General features: G+C 38.2%; 1 protein-coding gene across 2 annotated transcripts in view; it reads left to right on the plus strand.

The window, feature by feature from the left end:
• Positions 1-319: 319 nt before the first annotated feature.
• LOC149531447 (P-loop containing nucleoside triphosphate hydrolases superfamily protein) overlaps positions 320-23,869 on the plus strand; it is a 211,886-nt gene continuing 188,336 nt past the window's right edge. For both annotated transcript variants that reach the window (XM_089810337.1, XM_089810338.1), the window contains exon 1: positions 320-547. In XM_089810337.1, the coding sequence (XP_089666463.1) occupies positions 398-547 (150 nt within the window). In that variant the 5' untranslated portion in view covers positions 320-397. The remainder of the gene's footprint in view (positions 548-23,869) is intronic.

Consider the following 23,869-nt stretch of genomic DNA (forward strand, 5'->3'; position numbering starts at 1 on the left):
AAATAAAAACTAAAAAAATAATTTAATACTAACTTAAAAAAATATATATAACAAAAAACAATAAAATAAATTTAATTCATACTAACCTTAACCTAACCTATATACAAGCATGGATATTAATTGTTTTTGATGTGTGTATTTTCATCAAATTCCCACTCCAAACAAATATATATATATATATATATATATATATATATATATATATATATATATATATAAGTAAAAGTTAGTTAATATTCTAAATACAAATTATATAAATAAAATGTAAAAACTAAATACAAATTATATGAATAAAATGTAAAAACACCACTGCATGTTCAAATCGAGACAGACCTAAGTTAAAATTATCCTTTGTTAAAACTCGTCTGCTACTGGGTTGAGCTCCACGGCAGAAGACATGGCCAAAGGAGAAGATGCAATTGCCAAAAAGCGCAACAAAGGTATTCGCAAACGCCTGAGGAAGGATTTGGCTACCTCTTCCCCTCACATCAAAGGTATCATTGCTGCAAAACGCCGTAAAAAAAACCAAACGCGTCGGATATGCAGAGTGAGTCCTCGTATCACCTTTCACTTCTTTAATGATTTCCCTGCGAATCTTCATGTTGGATAAATAAATGCGAATGGTAGTATTTTTCAATAATCTTTTGCCAATTTGCATAGCTAAAAGGTATCTTTGAAACTGTTTCCAAACAAAGAATTTAGGTTTTTGGTACTCTGAAAAATGTAATGTGTTTTTGGCAACTGTAAGCTTTAAACGAAGGTTGCAAATCGTGGGATGATATGTTTTCAGTTACTTAAATGGCTGCCATAGCCTATTCCGATGTTAGGTCCATGTAGTAGACCTTTGACGAATGAGTGTTTGGTGACTGGTCACTGGTAGGATGAATGATGATGTCGAAAACAACCTAAGAGATTGGTTTTGCAAAATTGTTGTTCGTAATGTTTATCCGGAACCCTTCTTGCAGTTATTTATTTGAATTTCAAATATTCCTTTTGTTGAGCTAAAATAAAATGTTGAAAACAAAATAAAATCTTAAACTATGCCAGACAGAAAAATAATGTGCAAAGTTAACGCCAAGATTTATAGTGGTTCATCCAGAATGTCTGGACGTCCACTCTTCAAGCAGAGTAATATATCTATTCGAATTAATTTACAGTACAATGCTCCAGTAGAAATTAGATTATTGTTACACATTCCTTCTTCATTCTTAGTGGAAGACGAAAGGACATGTAAGAGGAAGAGATGAAAATGATTGGGCTTCACCGTCAGACCATCAGAACTGTTTTACAATATTCCTCTACCATAAAACCATTACAATCTCTCACTTGAAGTCCAATCAGCACTGCACAGAGATATCCCCTACTTGGAATGCTTATGGCTATGTCATGACAATGCCGAGAGAAGCTCTACAAAATTCAAACTTCTCGCGGGATACAACTTTTGTGAACACATCAGTTGGATTAACCTTTGTATCAGTCTTCTCTAACTATAATCTTCCCTCTTCAAAAGCATGATGAATGAAGTGAAATCTGGTTTCTATATGCTTTGTGCGACTGTGGAAAGCTGAATTTTTTAGCCAAGTGAATGACACTCCTGCTATTAGAAAATAGAGGGAAGTTGGATTGTTTAAATCCCAACTCTTGAAACAACTCTTTAGCCCCCTTAGTAAGAGCAATGTATTCAGTCTCGGTAGAGGAAAGAGCAACAACTTGTTGCTTACGATAAGTCGAGCTAATCGCTGCCTCGGCAAAAGTAAACTCACAGTAGTAGATCTTTTTTTGTCTAAATCTTCAGCCATATCAGAATCAACATAACCACAACTATAAGGAGTCTTACTATTCAAACATAGAACATGAGAGGAAGTGCTTCTCAAATACCAAAGAATCCATTAGACTGCTTGCCAATGAATTTTTCTTGGATTACTCATAAAACCACTCACAACTCCCACTGCATGAGCAATATCCTTACGCATGCTAACTATTGCATATATCAAACTCCCAATCGCTGAAGAGTAAGGAACATCATCCATCTCATGTTTTTCTTCCAGAGTGGAAGGAAACATTTTAGAAGCCAAATGAAAATGATCAACCAATGGAGTAGCAACTGATTTTGTATTTGACACATTGAACTTTTATAAAACTTTTAAAATATATTTTTCTTGAGATAATCTGATTTCTCTATTATGTCTTCTACAGATTACATCCATCCCAAGAATCCTTTTTGCTGCCCCTAAATCTTTCATGGCAAAATGAAGAGCTAAATGTGTTTTTAGCTCATGAACAACTCACATACTTGTTGTCCTCAATTTTGACATCATAAAATTGAGGCAACCCTTCGCAATTTTCTCATGGATCCGTAGGTGCATCCTCTTTGTTTTAACTTTTAATGCATCGATAAAGTATCATAAAGACACTTTGTTATCCTTGAATTGTGCTTTGTGTTGCTCTGTCTATGCGTTCTTTTGAAGGTTTCGATTTAGTTGAATCCCCAACTGTTTGTTAGTAAGAGTTTTTCTTCTTTGACTGCAAACGCTCTTTTTTTGGCAAACTTTCGCATCTTTTCTTTGTGTTGTAAATAATCTTTGGTCTTGTTTTTGCCTTGGGATAATAGCCCTTGGAATTCCGCTTGTTTCGAGCTAACTTAGGTCAAAATCTGAGTTGTCTAGCTCAAGTTATAAGGGATATTTTTGTTAAAAAACCTCATAAAAGTGGGCTTTTTATTGGCAATTGCACGATATAAAATTATATTTGATATCTAAAGTGGATTTTGTGGTCCATTTTAAAATTTCAACTCATTTTGAGTTGATTTGACCATAGTTTTTTATGTTTTATGAAAATAGCCTATTTCAAGACTATATTTCATGTTACTTTATTAAAATCTGTAGTTAGATATTAAATTTAATTGCATAAGACACTTAAATGCACTTAAGTGGGTTTTTATTACATATTGCATATATCCACGTGCAAATGACTATGTGAAAACCCACTTCCAATAAATTATAAGTTCTAGCATTAATTGAAATGAACTTTTTATATGCAATAACATGTTTTAATGTGTTAAGTGGGTTTTTAATATGTATTTACATATTTTAAACTTATTTAATTAATATAAATGGGAAAATCTATCTCATTTACATATGTTGTTGCATTTATAAGTTTATTTTAATTATATTAATGCATTTAAATGAGGTTTTTCAAACTCATTGCATATACATATTTTAAAATTACCATTTAATGAACTTTTAAAGCTAAAATACATGTTTTACTAAGATGTAAATGCACTAGGTGGTGATTTTGGACCCAATTGCATGTGTACATAATATTTTAAAACCCATTTCACTTAGCCAAAGTGACATTTTTTGGCCCAACTACATGCATTTTAAAATGTGTTTTCATGTTTTAAAACTCCACTAAGAAAAAATGGCCATTATTTGCCCAATTGCATGTCTTTAAAATACATGTAAATGGTCTTCAAAAGTGCGTTTTGCACTATGTCTAAAATGAAAAACACAAAGTAGCGATTTTGGAGCATATTGCATAAAGAAATCCCGCTTTTAACTTGCAGCTTGCATTTGGAAGGTTTTTGGGCACATTTTTCACATGCAAATGCAACCAAAAAGTGTGTTTTTACTTCACAATATGAGACTTTTTGATCAAACACCCTAAAGTAGTGATTATTAGCTCAAAAACACATGTTTTTGCCTCTCAAAACTTCACTTTTTAAGGCGTTTTTGTCCAAAAACGAGTTTTCCAGCCTTCACATGCTCATATCTTGAATATTTCTTGGTCGTTTTTGATGATTTAAGGGTTGTTTTTGCCTAAAATTACCCAAAGAACACATTGGGCTACTAAAAAAGGGAGTTTGTTGAGAGTTTTCTTCATTTCTCAACCCATTTAGGACACGTTTTTACTAAAAAATGCCCTACTTTTGAGCAATTTGCACCATTTAAACAAGTGTTTGTTTCAAGGTAAGTTTAAAAGCATTTCCCATCCTTCCTAGCTTACATAGAAGTCTTTTAAATCACTTGATGTGCTTTGGACATCATTTTCCAAATTCTTTGCATGTTGCACATTGCTTGGTCAAAACAGTTGCTAAAATGATGCAAATTTTTGCTCTAACTTCCTACACTTGGCAAGCTACGAATTTTGACTCATCTCTTGTAAGGACACTTAATCTTGCAATCTTTCTAAATCCAAGAAATCTCTTTGATTGCATTTTCAGATTTTTCACAAGTGCTTAAAAAAGACTTCCTCTTTTGCCTCTCGAGAAAAGGGTATGACCCCTTATTTTTCTTAAGGTTTTTGTTGTATATATTTGTTGTGTTCTGTATGCAAGTCTCATCATTTCCATTTTCAGATTTGTATGTTTTTGTATATATGTTGTCTCTTCTTCTTCTTCAGTCTTCTTCTTCAAGTTGCATATGCAAGGTCCCATTTACTTGCATATGCTGTCAGGGATAAAATCTCGTTTTAATATGGAAGTAAGTTCCTCTTTTTCACTAATGTGAATGCAAAGAAATCCCACCAATACGCATTCCATGAACCTCCATATGGCTGCTGTATGGATGAAGAAGAATTTCCCACTTGCTTGTCGGATACGTAGTATGACTTCCACCTATTAAAGTATGCTATGTTTCCATTTCATTACACTTCAGTCCTCATTTGCACATCTTAAAGCTTGCTGTCCGCATATGCAATCCATTCCAAAAAACCTGTTTTTGGTTTTTCTACTCATTTTTGAGGCATTATGAGCTTAACCCATTTGCTCATTTGCTGTCCGCAATCATCCCAAACACTTCCCCTATTTATACTTTGCCCAAATCCTTGTTTTTACACATCAAAAGCGAGAAATGGACCCATCTATGCTTGAAGGAACATAAACTCAATAACAAAAACAAGCATAACCCTGAACATGCAAAGAAGAAAGAGGAATGCGAAGCAAGAGTGATCGCATGATGGAGGCTACAAGGAGGTGAAAGAATGATTAGAAGTATAAAGTGCTTTCAAGCTAGTCGATGAACACTTAACGAAACAATCAAGGATTCATATTCATACTCCATTTCAAGATGCTTCCACCAAACATGAGCACAACAATCGTAGAATATCGGGCATCTTGTAGCAGCACGAAGACCAATCAAGCTTGATGTAATAGAATTTGTGTTTTGTAAGACGCTTAGAATATTATTTGTAATTGACATATTACATGTGATGGAAAAACATGATGTAATTGCATGTGATAGTATCACGTGCAAATTTGTAATATTTAATCAAGTTGCAATTGCATTAGGCATACAACTTTGAATAAAGTCAAAGTAGTTAGTTAGAGATAAGTCAAGGTGGTTGAGGTTGTTCCACTTTTTCCTCCACCTTTGTCCCTTCTATTTCCCTATATAAAGGAGGAGCTCATTGTAAATAATCATCTTTTGCCAAGGCAAGAAAATTCTGCTAGTTTATATGTGCACTCTAAGACTTTGTGCTTGGATGTAAATCTAAATTGCTATCAATAAAAGAGGCAACTTGCTTTCAAACTTTGTGTTCATTCAAGGTGTTATGTGACGACATTTTTTGGATATTGATAGTGAGTTTTAGAGCTTTGATCAAGGGGGATTTGAATTTAATCGTGTAGACTTTGTGCTGCTTATTGCATTTAGAGCCAATTTGAACTTTTGAAGACTTCGTGCTGCAGGAGGACAAATTATAATTGATAGTAGTGACTGTAATCATTTAGATTTGAAAACTTTGGGCTTCAGTTGTAAGTGTTTTTATTAAATTTGAGAGTATCCAGTAAGAGACTTTGTGCCTTACTGTTTATTCTTCTTGAATCCTTATTCGAGACAAATGCAGGAGACTTTGGGTTCCTGTTTTTGTTTCACAAAATATAAAAAGTAAACTGCTGCCCCTGGTGTTGTTCTTACATCAATTCCAGGGTCACCAGTATTATCGTAGCAATAAGGCACTTTTTGTTAAGGTGGAAAGTTAGAGTTGTAGGCAAATCATCCTGAAAAAAGAGGAATTGATCAATAGAAACATCCTTTTTGAACTTTCAGTTAAGTTCCTATTGAAACCACCTACGGCAAAAAGGGAGCCTTCCCTATTGCTGAGAGGAGAGAGAAATCTGATGGAATGTTGCCTAAAGTCACAATTTTGTAAGTCGTAGTCAGTGACATACATACTTTTTAGCCAACAATACTATTCCCAGCAGCCAACATGTCATCAACATAAAGCAGCAAAATAAAAAATTCACTAGTAGGAAGCCTCTTATAGTAAACACACGGGTTCAATTCACAGTGAGTAAAACCTTGGTGTGTCATAAAATTATCAAAGTTTAAATATCATTGGCGTGGAGCTTGCTTCAGCCCATACAAACTCCTCTTTAATTTGCAACATAAATGCTCTTGCCCCTGTTTAACAAATCCCTCCGATTGCTCTATGTATAGCTTTTTCAATATCACCATGTAGGAATGCTGTTTTTACATCAAGTTGCTCAAGCTCAAGGTCTGATGCTGCTGTTATGCCCAAAACCAAACGAATAGTCTGCATTTTTACCACTGGAGAGAATATTTTGTTAACGTCAACACCCTTTTGTTGAGAAAATCCCCTCACCATCAATCTAGCCCTGTATTCTGTCCATCTTCCTCTTTTATCCAATATACCCATTTATTTTTCAAGGCCTTACGATTTGGTGGAAGAGAAACCAAATCCCAAGTCTGATTAACATGTAAAGACTCCACTTCATCTTTCATGGCATCCATCTAATACACTGAATTAACATTATTACACGTTTGCTTATATGTTTGAGGCTCTACATGATCATAACACAAAGAAAATAATAATTCATTGTCATCAAATCTCCTTGTACGGTTTCTCTCTCCGATAGATCTTCCTAGTTGTGTATTTTGCTCATTTGTGGGACAATGAATGTCATTCATAGCTTCTATATTTCCAATAGAAAAATCGTTTTTAGTACCCTGTTCAGTGGATTGATTTTGGATTTGAGTATCATTTCAGACATTACTAATGCCTTGTTCAAGTTGAATATTATGACCACAAGAATTTTAATTATTTAGGCAATTCGAAATGCCTCGAGATGTTTGTGAGTTGTCATTTGCTTGTTGATTTGTCATGGTCGACTCCTGTCCAGAATTTGGATGGATTGTGTTTGCATGGGTCTCGTGTCTCTTTGACCAGCCAAGTCGCCGACCTTCTTGCATTGAATTACTAGGAGAATGAGGTAAATGTGACATGGTTGTATTGTGTGCATAGTGTCCAGGCATTGTGCATCAAGTGCGAACTCGACAGAGTATCATGCGCTTGGGGGAATTGACCGCCCAATAGAGAAGTTGAAATTATAGAATAACGCGTTGTCTCAAGGCAAGAAAGGGGACATGGAGACACATAAGTTGGAGGGCTAGTCAGTATGTGACTAGATGCAGAATATGAAGGTTGCGCCCTAACCAAAGGAAGACGCTCTGTTAAAACAACATTGCCCAACATAGAGGAAACACGAGTAGTGTGAGAGGGGTCAACATGCATTGGAGACAGAGCATCATGATTTGTGGTCTGCTCATTGCTAATTGTGGGAGCATGTGAAGTCTGGACCATAGGGGAAAACAAGGCTGTAGTGTCTATGGTAATTCCATATGGTGACAGAGGTGTGGTAGTAGATTTGAATGGAGGCTACAACGAATCACACGCAATACTTGGAGTTACTACTATGGGTATATTGGTGAGATTGGGTTGTGTAGGGATTATACAAGGCATAGGTTGTGAAGGTATAATAGTGGTAGTGGGATGAAATGTGACCCAGGGAGTTTTATGTGTGTGTGAGCCATTAGCAAATAAATCAAACTTAATAGAATCAGGAGAAGAAATGTGTTGCGTTTTCAAACTTGAGAATGATTTCTCATTGAAGATTACATTCTGACTGCGAATCACCTTACGAGCAATTGGATCCCACAATCAAAAGCTGAATTGATCCCCACCATACCCCAAAAGCACACATTGTTTGGATTTAAAATCCAATTTCGTTCTCTGCCCCTTAGGAATGTGAACATGAGGATCACAACTGAAAACTTGCAAATGGGAAAATGAAATTTTTTTACCAGTCTACCTTTCTTTTGGAATATCAAAATCAAGGCGAGATGAAGCAGCTCAGTTAATTAAATACACTGCTGTATCGCATGCCTCTGTCCAAAATTCTTTCCCTAAACCAGCATTTGATAGCATACACTAAGCTCTTTCCAAGATAGTCCGATTCAACCTCTCAGCTGCACCATTTTTTTGAGGTGTATAAGGGACAGTTTTAATACGTCTAAGACTAATGCCATGATTTGCACAAAAACCATCAAACTTCAAACAACAAAACTTGCCACTATTATTGGTTAAGAGGCGTTTAATGTTCTTCCCAATCTGATTTTCAACCATAGCCTTCAAATATTACAATTTTGAAAACACTTGTGATTTCTTATTCAACATGTAAATCCAAACTTTACGAGTGCAATCATCAAGAAATGTATCAAAATAATTGACACCACTGATTGAAGTTACCTCCATAGGACCAAAGACATCGGAGTGCACGAGTTCTAATGGCAAAGATTTCTTCTCATGACCCGTCCTTACGAAGCTGGTTCGATTTTGCTTGCCATAAAGACAATGTTTGCGTAGCTCCAAATTGAGTGATTTAAGACCTGAAAGTTGGTATCTTTGAAGCATTACTTCAAGCCCCTTTTTGCTCATATGACCTAGCCTCTTATGCCAAAGTTCACCATTACTTTCTGCAACCACCATGGCTGCTCCCACTTCACCATTGCACTCTAAAATGTATAAAATTCTAGATTTCTTTCCTTTAGCCAAAACCAATTGCCCTTTTGATACTTTCCACGAATCAAGATCAAAATTGACATTAGAACCTTGTGTAAATATTTGACTCACAGATGTCAGATTATGTTTGAATGTAGGAACATGCCTAACATCCTTTATAAGCCATTGATTCCCATTTTTCAGCGACAATAAAATATTCCCTTTGTTGACAATATCACATTCTTTGTTATCGCCAAGAAATACTTTACCAAAAATACATTTGTGGTAATTTGTGAATGGACTTCGACATGGAGTAGCATGAAGACATGCATCGGAATTGAGAACCCACAGACTTGCATTCGTGTCAGTAGCTACAAGAACCAAAACTCCATCTTTAACAGCTTTTGTGTGTACACCATCATTCATTACTTTATTTTGAGCCTTTTTGTAATTCCAACATTGCTTCTTTGTGTGCCCTGGCTTGCCACAAAACCAACAAGTGACATTTCTTTCTCTAGAATTTGTTGTCGGTAAATTCTATGTTATAGTTGACGGGTATAATTGTATCCAAAAGGGTGCGTGACGGTTGAGTCACCCCTTCGGGAAAGTATATGTACATTGTCCGTAGGGACTATTGGAGGATCGTAATCATTATCATTGTAAGCGTTGTATTAGGAGTGCATATTGCGTATATGAATAAATAATCAGTTCTGTGTTACATCCTAATCTACTGAATGCGATAAGTATCTGTATACCCTCTACGGTAAACATTTGGCGCTGTTGCTAGTCGAACTTGGAACAAAGGAAGTGTTATGAAGATTAATGCCGAATTTGCTTAATAAAGATAGGAATAAGATAAAAGATAAGGATGAGATATGCACAACACAGGAAGTATTAATTTTAGCACAATGGGTAGAGTGTAGACAGGAGCTTCAGCAACTTATTGATGGACACCGAGGGGGTGAAAGAGCACAGAAGGAGGGAGTGCATTCACCTAGTAGACCGAGGAGTGTCGAGGAATTGCTAGAAGAAACTCGATAGCAATTGAATTTGGTGGAAGAGACAAGGGAGGAGTTCTTTAACTTGTATACACCGAGGGTAGAGAATCTGAACAGAAGGGAAGTAACTTGCATGGCTCGTAATGCCGAAGGAGCACGAGCGTGGAGTGAACTCTTCGTTCCCAATACACCTGATGAATGGATATAGGTAGAGAATCAAACAACTTCGCTTGAGGAAGATCTTTTCACACTGGGTAACGCGATTGTCCAAAGTAGGGTGGTTATTCGAAGCAGCGTGGTTGTGCAGAACAACGCGGGTGCTCAGAACAACGTGGGTACTCAGAATAGCGTAGGTGCTCAGAACAATGCGAGTACACAAATACCACAAAATCAAAAGAAAACAGTAATGGCAAGATCAAAGGAAAAATTGCCGAAGTTTAATGGTGATGGGATAGTCGATCCAATTAGACATTGTAAAACCTGTGAAATGATCTGGATGGCGAACGACGTAACGGACCAAGATGATTGGATCTGACAGTTTCCGGCGACCATACGGGGTGTAGAGATTGATTGGTTTTCAAATGCCGATCCTCAGAAATTAATTACATGGCATGGCCAAACGTCAAGAAATAATTCATAGCAGAATTCCGACTACTGAGGGATGATAACGAAAAAGAAGCGGAAATATATAGTATGAAACAAGGGAAGAACGAAACAATTCAGGTATATGCAAGAAGGCTGGAAGAGTTAGTGGGGAAAATGGAGAGCCAGCCAGCGGACAGATTAAAGAAAAGATGGTTTGTTGAAGGGCTACGATCAACACTAGAGAAAAAGATGAAAATTATACCTCTAGCGTCGTACATAGATGCGTATAATCGGGTGATGGATATGGAAAGTGAGCAGAAAACGAGCAAAAATAAGAAACACAAATCGTTTGACTGAGATGATTCATCTTCCAAAAGTAGCAGCAGCGACGAAGAATCAAATAAGAAAGTTTGAGCATTGCAGAAGGATATGTTACGAATGATGAAGTTCAAAAATCTGAAAAAGAATTCTGACTCAATGAAAGGGGAATTGTGGTGTATGGACTGTAAGGAGGAGGGCCACACAAAGGGCTCTTGCCCATAAAAACAATTTTGCAATATCTGCCAGATTGCGAGACATTCCACCAAGGAATGCTTGTTCAATATGAAGAAAAAGGGACATTAGCAAGTGTTATTGACGTAGGAAGTGTCCACCGTAGGAGCAGGAATGGACACGAATAATGATGCAACCTCAGGTGAGTACCGGAACAATAATCGATGCAGACGAGGCAGTAATAATAATAATAACAATAACAATGGGGGTCGAAGTCGGATATAGCATGACTCGAGTGGACGGCCGATGATACAATGCTGTGCAACCTTAGGGACACTTCACCAGAGACTGTACCACGAAGGAAATGCCACAACTATTATGCAGATAGTGTGGTTTGGGAGACCATGAGGATTCGAAATGCCCTAAGCAAGGGGTGAACCTATTAAGCATAGAAACGTGTGATGAGGAGACATTAGCCATCACCCGTGAGCAAGCAAAAAAGGCAATGTACCCAGATGCAGAGGAAGGAAAGAAGAGGTTGCAGCAAGTACGAACGGAATTGGAAAAGCAAATGGAAGCTGAAAAATTATAAACAAAAGACACTGCCAACACCTCAAAGAGGAACTTGGCAGAACATAATATTATAAGGCAGGTAATGCAAATGGAAGTTCCCATGAAACTGAATGACTTTACAATGCCTTAGTTATGAACGACCATATTGAACATGACACCATTTCCAAAAGCAACGGAAGAGACAGGAAAGGATGGCAGCAGAACAACTGCAATAGACCCAATGCTACTGGCACTCACTATGAGAAGACATTTTGTAGTAGTAGAGATGGGTATCTTGGGAACCGTACTCATGGATGTTAGGAATAAGGTGTCTCAACCTTGGATAATTCCTATTCTTATTATTTGTTTTGTAAAATATATTTCTTGCAAATAATGTTGATGTGTCGGCATCTTGAATTGTGTATAAGGAGATCATGGCTAAAACGGCTATGATGGATTCCTATGACACGTAAGAGCTATGTCAGGAAGATTCAATGACAAGTGAAGACATGTGGCAACTGATAAATTTGAGTACTGTACACTCTACCCCAATCGTGGGGTTCGGGGTTCCTATTTTCTCGGAGAATGGTAAAAACTGTAATACGGTTACCTTTGGGAGTAGCCCAAAAGTGAAGCGCATGTTATAAGTGTTTTTAGGGTTGCGAAGAGATGTGATGCGAAAAAGTGTATTGTTGGTACTGTGAGTTGCTACTGGAGTCTTTTGTTGTCACTGTTGAACTTGCATTGCAAGTGTATTGTAACCTTGTGTTGAAGATAATACATTGGACAGGTTCTGGAGGGGTGGGGTTGTTTTATCGAAAGGTTTTTCCCCACCGGCAAATCATTGCGTTATGTGTTTCTTTCTCTATCTATTTTCTTTATGCTTGGTTGGCTGAAATATTGTTGTTTACACGATATTGAATCTATAAGTGTAAAAGATTTTAATAGGATTTGCACCATACTTATCTTAAGAGATTAGTGTAGGAAGCTGTTTCCGCACCTGAGTTTCCTTACAACGGACACAATCGTCGATGGAGGGTCATGAGTGAATGTATTATTAGAAGATGTATGGAAGAAGTTGGGACAACCTATGTTGTGGCCACCTACATTTCAACTACTCATTGCCAATCAGCACCTGATCAAGCCTTTAGAGACCCTGATGGCGTAGCTTGTAACCATCGGAACACAACCATTCTTATTGGATTTTGTGGTCATCCTGTTAAAAAAAAAAGGGTATGATGCCATCTTTGGATGGGGCTAGATGGTATAGGCAAAGGTGAAACATGATTGGAAACGGAATACCTTGTCCACAGAAGGCGGAGGTCGAAATTTGTAATTGACTTACACACATAAATGGTAGGTGAGGAGGCATTGTTGTCGGATTCAAAAGGCGAAGGCAGAGGAGAAGACGAGGGGAAGAAGAGAATGGAACCTAGTGAAGAAGGAATATTGAGATTGGAAGGAGGGTCTAACTATGATGACTTGGACTCGGTGAATGGCCTACTCCATTGGCAGATAGAGGACTACGAACTTTTTCCAAGCTGTAACATGTTAGAAGTCGGAGATGGAAAAGAAGAGAATGAATTTCCGAAGGAGTATAGAGAAGTGAAGGAGGGAGAAACACAGATCGATGAAACACCAGTGTATAAGTTTAGTGAAGACAAATTAATTAAGTACGAAGGGCCTACAGTAAAAACAATGAACTTAGGAGATGAAGCCACTTTGAAAAATATATTTGTGGGAGATGATTGGAATCTAGTCCTGAAGGCAGTAGCGTTCAAAATATTTATGGAATATAAGGACATATTCGTGTGGACGTATAAGGACCTGAAACAGGTGCTGTCGGAGTTATGTGTCCACCGGATACCACTGATAGAAGGTGCAATACCCATTCGGAAGTGGCTGTAGCAGATGAACAAAAATTATGCTGCATGGGTCATTGATGAGATCGACCGAATGCTGGAAGCTAGAATTATTTTTAGGGTGCAAATGAGTGAGTGGGTATCACCGATTGTGATATCTCTGAAGGACACCACTCAGATAAGAATATGCGTGGACTTTCTATGTCTAAATGTTGTTATGATCAAAGATCTGTTCCCGATACCATTCATTGATAGCATTCGGGAAGAAGTTGTGGGGCATGAAATTTGTTCATTTATGGATGGATTCTTTGGATACAACCAAATATCCATTGCCGAAGAAGATGGCTTAAAACAACGTTCATCATTAAGGATGGGGTATATGCCTACAACAGGATGTCGTTCAGATTATGTAATGCTCTAGCAACATTCTAGAGAATTATCTTGCACATATTTGATAAAATGTCAGTCGGGAATTTTAAGGCATTTCTGGACGATTAGTCAATTTTTAGCGTAGAGGACAAGCATATAACTGCACTCGGAGAATGCATGGAAAGATGCAGATGGGTGAGACTGACACTGAACCCAAAGAAGTGTAGATTCATGGTGCTGCAGGGGAAGCTACTAGGACATATAGTATGCAAAGTAGGATTAAAAATGGATCTCGACAAAATCTGGGTAATCTTGGATATGCCACCGTTGACAGATGTATCAGAGGTAAAGTCATTCCTTGTACACATTGGCTACTACCAGAGATTCATCAAGAACTTTGTGAAAATATCCTATCCATTAGACAAGCTAACTTGTAAAGGAGAACCGTACAAATGGGAAGCGGAGGAGAATGAAGCTTTCGAAGGACTAAAAACAAGATTAGCTACAACACCTATCCTGGCTTATCCGGACTGGGATAAGGAGTTTCATGTCCATTTTGATGCATCAAACTACGCGATTGGAGCAACATTGGCACAAATAGGTAACCACGGATTGGATCATCCAGTATACGTTGCGAGTAGACTGTTATCTAAGACGGAGAAAAATTACAGTACGACAAAGCGAGAGGCACTCGAAATGGTGTACGCAATACAAAAATTTAGACATTATCTACTGGTGACGCTATTTGTATTTTATGTAGATCAAGCATTGTTATATCTTGTAAACAAACCGATCATTCGGGGAAGTATAAGCAGATGGCTATTACTATTACAAGAGTTTACATTCAAGATTGTGGTACGACCGGAAAAGTTATGTAAGCGTAGATCACTTATCAAGGATAAAATCAGGAGAGCCACCGGTGGGGGTCAATGATGATTTTCCTAATGCACAACTATTTCAGATTGCCTTACTACCATCCTGGTACACGTGTATTGGAGAATATCTGTGAAAAGGACAATTTCCTAGGGAAATGTCACCGAATGAGAGAAGGAAACTAGTGCTAAGGAGGCAGATGTTTCAGTTGATCAACGGGTTACTGTACAAAATGGGACTTGACCAGAGTTTAAGACGGTGTGTTCTAGAAGAGGAAATTCCAAAGGTGTTGAAGGAAGCACATGAAGGACCAGCAAAAGGACACATGGGACTGGAAACAACTGTTCGAAAGATACTTCTTGTACGGTTATGGTGGCCAACTATGCACAACGACACCGGGGAGTGGGTTGTGGTGTGCGATACATGTCAGAGAGATGGGAAACCACTAAAGAGGGACTTCATGCCTTTGAATCCTTCACACACACAGGAGTTATTTGAAAGATGGGGGTTGGACTTTCTTGGACCCTTCTAGGTAAGTAAAACTGGAAGATGCAGGTACATTGTGGTAGCAACGGAGTACCTTACCAAGTGGATAGAGGTGCGAGCCCTATCAGACAACTTTGCGGTAAGCACAAAGAAATTTATCTGAGCAAATAATCACAAGGTGCAAGATTTCGCTACAATTGACAAGCGATTGTGGGGGACATTTCGTCAATTATGTCATCCGACTGCTGATCACATAGTTCAAGATTTACCATTCTTTGTCGAGCCCGTACTATCCGAGAGCCAACGGACAAGCATAAGCTACGAATAAGATCCTAGTTGGGTTGATTTATAAATCTTTTGCAGTTGAAGGAGAAAATTGGGAAGAAAAGCTACCATCCATGTTATGGGCGTACCATACTTCATACAAGGTAACCATGGGACACATCCCGTTTCAGTTGATGTATGGGCAGGAGGCTGTGTTATCGACGGAATTCATGGTACCGAGTTTAAGGATCGCGATCTAAAACAAACTTGAAGATATGGAAAGCCTGAGGGAAAGATTGTATAATTTAAATAAACTTGATGAGTGACGATTGTAGGCACAATGGGCCACTGAGGTTACATAGAGGGGTCATTGAAGTGAGATCAATTGTAGCGGGATCCCAGAATCAGGAAGAGCATATAAACACAAGAATAAGCAAGTGAGTACCGTACGATCATTGAAGTGAGTATTGTATGGATATTGCATCATAAAGTGGGGACTATACGACAAGTTGAAGGAGCAGCAATAAACAAGAGTGGGTATATTGTACGGTCTAGGATAAGATAATACACAACAACAAACAAGTGACAATACCGTACGACAAGCAAAGGAGAGCAAGCAACCCATACCATACAAACTAGCAAGGAGAGGGAGATAGCTGTACGGTCGTGAGGTAATACATAGGCAAAGCGCTTTGAGCCACTATATGGTTGCAGGCAGAAATTGATAATCTAAAAGACAATACACCGTACAACTATAAGTGAAGAGTGAACTCGTACGAACAATGAAGATAACGTACAGGTAGGGGTTATAGAACATTGGATTACCGTATGGATTGTAGTTGATCATTATACGGATTGCAACCGATCCTCGTACAACACAGAATTGTGTAGCTATGGAACACAAGTAATTTCAATACCGTACGACCACAAGAGCAATAAAAGCACGAATAAACATTAAACAACACAAGGGTAAGATAACCTACCGTATGGATAGCTTAGCAAGGATCAACTCAGGTTACCACCATACGAACAACAAGTCATATAATCACCGTAGCACATAGAGGCACAACAGAAGGAGATTGCCATATGATTGGAGAATTGGAAGCAACATTCAGCAAAGAGTAGATTGTAGTACGGTTAGTGAAGGCTTGATTAAAGGCAAAATATACCAAGGACAAATAGCTATAGCAGCCGTACAGTCATACGAGGAGAAAAGCATTGCATCCGTATAGCCGCAACAAGCAAAGGAGTGAATATGAATTGGTTAATAGCTACCGTACCATCATTCAAAGAAATGTTTCAACTGGCCTAACGGTTTTTGTCTTCTTCAAGCAAAAGAACAAAAGAGGTGACAGTATGCATTCAGCCGGAAAGAGAGCGTGGAAGAAGAAACTAGAAAAGGATTCATCAAGCAGCACAATGAACAAAAAATGTACAGTCTTTACCATTGGGTGTACGTATTGCAGGCAATACAGACAAAAAGAAAGCAAGGGCATAGCCGACTGCAACAACACATCTCACACCTCAGAATGTGGCATTCGAGGGTTTGAATAGACTGGAGCGTAGAAAATGGTGGCAGGAGGCTCAAAATGATCACTTTGCAAAGGACAACATATAGAGGGTACAGGTGGAATGGGTGTTGTGGATACTAGTATTCTGCATTTGTGACTTCGAAGGGTTTCTTCGCACAATGCTAGAAACCTATGATAGGTTTTCACAAACATGGTCATTTCCTTACCTCATACAGAATTTGGTGATATCTTTCAAAGCCGTAGACTTCACTAGGGTATTCGACATACTAGGTCATGCGCAGGGAGGAAGGAAAATCAATAATAAACCAAAGAAACTCGACTAGAAAACCAAGGAGCAGTTGGTAGAATTAGTATGTGGGAAACGGCCGGAGGCAGAAAGTGAAGCATTGATGGATTCTTCAAAGGCAAGAGGACTAAAGAAATCTGAGGTGCTAGAAGGACATTGGTGTTGTTTGATGGATTTAGTGAAGAGTAGACTCACTGGTTCGAGTAGTGCATCAGACATTTCATTTTTGCAGGTGACCATGATGAACGGTATCATGAATGGCATGGTGTATGATTGGGCATCCTTGTTGGCTGAGCGCATACAGGAGTTCATGTCACTGCAACACAAAACCTTTTACATGCCACACTATGCCATTGGCCTATTTCTTGATGCGACTACACGAATGATACCGAATGAGATGTTGGAAATCAAGCCAGGTTTGATAGAACTAGGGGAGCCACCGATTATGCAGTGGAGGCATCTTGATAGTCCTGGACAACAGAAGGCCATTGGACAAAAAAGGATGCAACAAGAGGTAGAAAGTTCTGAGCACGAGAATACAGATAGTGGGAGACAGGACGCATCTTCCAAGGACAGTGACAACTCAGAGGAGGAAATGGAGGACGAGGATGATGATGAGGAAGTCAAAGTTATTAGAACACTGCCCCTACTATTGTTGAGGACCCTTACAGCTACCTCCCACTCACACTTAGTTCCCGCAAGCGTTCACATTCCTGGATTCAGATGGTCTAGGCAACCTGTTGTCATGACACCAGTCATCATAGCAGCTAGACCAGTAGCATGGCCAACACCACAACCAACAGCATGACCAACAGTATTAGCACCTTCAGGGAGTACCGAGCCTTTAGTCGATACAACTAGATCGAAGGTAGCCATGGGGTTAATTGAAGGAGTGGTCAAAGAGGGCTTGCCAGCCGTACCAGAGGCAGGGTCTAATATATTTATTCCAGATGTGGAGATGGACACTCAGGAGGGAGTGATGGAGATACCGACAGGCGACAGTTTGAGGATGTCGGATGTCCACTTGGATGTGGAAGGTTTAGACGCAGTAGTTACGGTGGATGCAACATCGCTAGCACCGACGAAGGAGCCAGACAGAGAGTAGAGTTCAGAGGTTGAGCTCTACTTGAGTACGAGGTTTAACTGTATGCCAACAACACGAGCTACATGCATTCTCATTCCTGTGTGAGAGGTTGCTTTAGAAAGAGATTCTCTATAGACACAAGTGGAGGAGAGTCACTTGACACAGACGATGAGGTACCACCTAGCACCGTTGAGCGGATGGTGGAAGTAGTGGAGACAACCATGGGTGCCTAGCAGCAGCCTATAGTGGGGCCAGAGACAGTGGTGGGAGAGGTTGTGGAGACATTTCTCGCTGATGTAGCGACTCGTGTTGGCCAAGCGGTGGCTTTTGCATAGACACTTGCCTTGGACTTAGTGGTCAAGGAGCTGGAGAGCGTCATATCCTTCATGAGAGTGGGATGTCCAACAACCTTTATAGTTTGTTTTGAGGAGTGCGGATGACCAAGTGTGGAGACTGTGGAGATGCACTAGGATTGGGCCACTACGACAGAGACAAGTATGGAGAGCTGCATTGAGACTCTGGTTGAGGAGATAGTCCGAATACACAGGGATGCTTATTATACCCTTTGGAGGAGCCAGGTAGACCAGGCAACTGCAGAGAGGGCTCGGGAGGAGTTAGATGCCAGGCTGGCAACAATGAAAGCGGAATTAGATGTAGAGAGGGCAGCTTGGGAATTCGAGCGGGCAACACTTTTGGGCCAGCAGAGTTAGCTACAACAGGTGGCAACAGAGAAAGAGAAGGTGGTAGTAGAGAAGGAGAGGGAGCATGGAGAGAGTGCTGAAATGATGCTGTCAACCTTGGAGCTTCAGATGGAGGCTGAAGTAGATTTGAAAGTACGAATAGGGCAAGTATAACAGCTTTGAGCAGAGCTGGACAAGCTTAGAGCACAAACATCTACTACACTTGGGATGCTTCCCTCTTCTTAGTTGTTTAAGTTTTGATATAATTAGTTGTTTTGGTTTTTGTTGTACGAGTTGTCTCTAGTTTGTCTGGAGACGACTTTACTTTTTGGGGGGAATGATGTTGGTAAATTCTATATTGTAGCCAACGGGTAGAAATGTATCCAAAAGGGCGCATGACGATTGAGTCACCCCTTCGGGAAAGTATATGTACATCGTCTGTAGGGACTATTGGAGGATTATAATCATTATCATTGTAAGCGTTGTACTGGGAGCACATATTGCGTATATGAATAAAGTATCTGTTCTGTTTTACATCTTAATCTACTAAATTGGATAAGCATCCGTTTACCCTATACGGTAAACAGACTCTGAATGATGATTTGATCTGCCTCTTCCGTTATTGTTATGCTTGCCTCTTTCGCAACTTCTACCTCTATTGCTTGTGCTCACAGCTGTAAGAGTACTACTAGAAGAGGGTTCTTGATGCTTCCTTCTCATGTCTTCATTGAGTTGTGTGGCTGCAACTTCGTCAAATTTCAGCTTAGTCTTGGCTGCTACCAAAGTGCTCACAGCCATTACTACACCTTCCCAGCTGTTTGGAAGTGAACATAACAATAAAATGACTTTTACTTTATCATCAAAAGGTATACCAACTGAAATTAGTTGAGTCACTAGTGTATTGAACTCATTGAGATGATTCAACATTACTCACCCTTCTTTCACTTTTTAGATTGTATAACTTCTTCATTATTAACATTTTGTTCCATGTTGAAGGTATCTCATATAATGAATATAATTTTTCAACCAACTCTCTTGTTGTCTTCTCTCCTAAAATATTAAACAAGACATTGCTTGAGAGAGCTAAGAAAATTGTTGCCCTTGCTTTCAAATCCATTTTCTCCTAGTCATCATCTATTATAGACCCTTTGCCTTTTGTTTACCAAGCAATGCAGGTTGCAAATCCTGCTTGATAAGCAAAGACTTAATCTGCACTTTCCATAGCCCAAAGTTTTGCGCATAGTTTTTTTTTTTCAATTTTCCACTTATCTGCCTCATCAGTAGCGCTTGTAAATCTTCATTGATTTTAAGAAAAGAAAATGTGACCAAGAAAATAAAATAGATTATTGAACTAAAAGAAAATGCTGAAAACAAAATAAAATCTAAAACTATTCTAGACATAAAAATTTTGCCCAGAATTTTTTAAAATTTTCTACTTATCTACCTCATCCATAGCGCATGTAAATCGTCATTGATTTCTAGAAAAGAAAATGTGACCAAGAAAATAAAACAGATTGTTGAGCTAAAAGAAAATGCTGAATAAAATAAAATATAAAACTATGCCAGACAGAAAAATAATGTGCATAAGTTAACACCATGATTTATAGTGGTTCATTCAGAATATCTAGACTATGTCCACTCTTCAAGCAGGGCAATACCCCTATTCAAATTAATTTACATTACAATGCTTCAGCAGCAATCAGTTTGTTTTACATATATTCCTTCTTCATTCGTAGTGGAAGACAAAAGGACATGGAAGAGGAAGAGATGACAACAATTGGGCTTCACCGATAGGCCATTAGAACCGTTACAATATTCCTCTGCTAGAAAACCGTTACACCTTTAAGGTCAAGAAGCTATGGTGTAATGATACCAGGGGTTTGTAGAAGAGTTTACAAGCTGTGAATTAGCCCACTGCAAGGAGGCGCCCAAATTGTGAGTAGAGATTTGGGGAGGTTGTAGTGTAACTATTATTGGGTACATTTACCAAATCCTCTTATCATCTATATTTTTAGGACCCACACGAAAGAGGTCCAATCCAATACCGAATTATTTATGTTTATTTTCATCCAAATTGAAATGTAATATACCAACTCTTTCCCTTTATGCAACCCAAGAATTTAGGTTTTATGTATATTTCTATTATATTATTTATACGTGTACACCTACACACAAATATGAACACATGCATACGCACTTTTTTCTTTGAGTGGTTTTTCTATTTTTTTACTCTAATTTGTTTCTTGATAGATTGCTTCCTTCTCGTTCAAATATGGGTTTGTAACTCACTAACTACATGAATAAAGTACAATCCTTACAAATACTGAGACTGTGGTCAAAGATTGCTCTACACATTGGTAAAACTAAAAGGGTGTGCTAGGTCATAGGGAACCTTTTCTTTTTTTAGTTTATGAAGCTCATAGGCTAAGTTTGAAGAAGTAGTTGGAAAACTCTCACTTGACAACAACTCCCCAAGGCCCCCAAAAGAAAATCAGCAAAAACTCGGCCAATTTTTCAAAAAAGTTGGGGAAAAACTCAGGAACCTAAAAAACAACTTAAATTTAATTAAAAAGACATTTTCTTTTGCAAAATTCAATGAGAAGATGCATGTAATGAGTTAATTAAAGAAAATATAAAAGAAACAAGAAGAGTTTAGATATATATAAAGGCATAGTTAGTACAAAATCACATTCTCATGCAAAATGTTGATGGTGGGAAGCAAAATAGTAAATAGTTTCTGTCAAACTGGAAGTAAATACATCATTACAATCACATTCCTCTTCCCAGCTCTACTAGCATGAATGTGAGAGGGCCTAGTTTTGGAAGAGGAACCTTACATTGGGCGTGACTGGGAAGTCTGTGGCTGTGCCACCTTGCTCGTTATACCTAATGACTTGCTCTTTGTCTTGGATGTATCTCCTCCTGCTTGTGGCATTGGTAATGACTCTTCATTTGACTCCTCATCGTTGTCCTCCTCAATTTCATCCAATCCAGCCCCCACCTCCTCCATGGCCTACGTCTCCATTTCAACGATGTCACCCTCTAAAAATAATGGACCTGACTCTTGTGTCGTCCAATTAGAATAGGAATTTATATCATCCCTGTCAAGTAGACTAGGTACTGAATACTGTGCCATTTTCATGTGCAACTTAAGATTATATTGCACATAAACAAGGTCACTGAGCCATTTATGAGTCATTTTGTTTTTTTTCATTATGTGGATGGACTCAAATAAGCTCCAATTGCGGTCACAATGGGATGCGGTACAAGGCTGACATGAGATTCTAAGAGAAAATTGCTTTAGATTGGGGGTATTACCACCCCAAGTTTGGCACTAGGCATTTGCAAAATAAAATATTAATAAGTTATAAAGCAATGAAAAAGAGAACATAACTTATGAAATTGCTAATGTTTTAGAGATTAAAACATTAAACTTTTACGTTTTACCTGGGGTTTGAGTGCCTCTTGCTCTCTTTGCTAGCTCAGAAGAGAAAAAATAACCCTTTGATTCCCACATAGATTTGTGTTGAGTTTTAGAGCCCAAAAAACAAAGAAGATAAACAACAATGAGAAAGAGCCATAACTGAAATCATAAACACTAGAATTTATCCTGGGAAAGCCCTTCGAGAGTGAAGGGAAAAACCCAGCCACACAACAAAAATATATCTTTATTGATAATGAAATGCTCAAGTGTACAATATCCTTTGCATGATGCAAAATATATAACAATAGGAGACTCTTCACATGATAACCGAAAGGTTTCTTGAGATTCCTATAACTCCTATAATTAATTATGACTCTTCGAACATTCATGTCTCAATGCATGAGAATGACACATGTCATTTACATTTAATATTACAAATTAAAACTTAAGTGACTTTTTGAGCTGAACGTAACAATAACGGTAATAACGTTCATATCTCCAGAGATAAAGATCTCTATCGTAGCTACCATCTTCAACACTCCCTCTTAGCCAGAGAGAGATCTTTAGCTGAACAAACACAAAAGACTGCAACCAAAATGTTAATGATGAAATTTTATCCCATATATCCTATTAGATTCATGGAAAACTATAACAATCAACCATATTCATGGAATCGCTCAACATGAAACCTTGTAACAATTAATCACATTCATGGAATCTCTCAACATGAAAACCTATAACAATTAATCACATTCATGGAATCTCTCAACATGAAAACTTGTAACAATCAATCACATTCATGGAATCACTATACAAGAAAAGATTTGCAAGACTCACAGCTAAGCCTTTGTTCATAGACTCTCTCAATGTGAACTGTCTTGGAATCTCTCAACATGACATCCAACTCCCATCACGGAATCTCTCAACACGATGACATCATGGACTCTCTCAACATAATGTTCACTATCGCATAGTGAAAGAGTTATCATAGCTGATCTTACAATCTCATTTTATTCACACAAAAATACAAATAGGCATAATAAAAGCAAGACTTGGTTCCATTTAAGTCTCAGATTTTACAAATACCACAAACATCACAATCATAAATAAGAATGAAGGGGATTTCTTAAGCACTCCCTCTTAATTATGAAGCCTCCCTCTGAAGCTAAAATCTCCCTTTAAAGTTCAACATCTCCCTTTGGAGTTATAATCCTTATCTTATTGAATTCTGCAACCAAGAGAGATTAGTAAACTAATGTATTATATAAAGAGACAAATACTAAAAAGAAAACACTATTACCAGCTATATAAAACATTGAACTTCCATGGAGCCAAACATTACTCCTGAAGTGTATGTTGCTTTCTCAACAAAATCCTTTCACACAAGAATACTTTACACAATATTAGTCAAAGATAGTACCAATTACAATGCCTCATCGTGTTGCCCTCTATATATTATTTTGCAAAAGAAATGCTATTAGACACAAAACTAAACAGGCTCCCACGTATACAAAGCTACCCATCTTTTAGGCCCCTACCAAAGCATCCATTACTAAAGCCATTAAACTGACTGAACCTAGAAC

This window comes from Cupressus sempervirens, chromosome 11 (assembly GCF_028749045.1).
Source record: "Cupressus sempervirens isolate cs-2001-9-10 chromosome 11, ASM2874904v1, whole genome shotgun sequence".
NCBI lineage: Eukaryota > Viridiplantae > Streptophyta > Pinopsida > Cupressales > Cupressaceae > Cupressus > Cupressus sempervirens.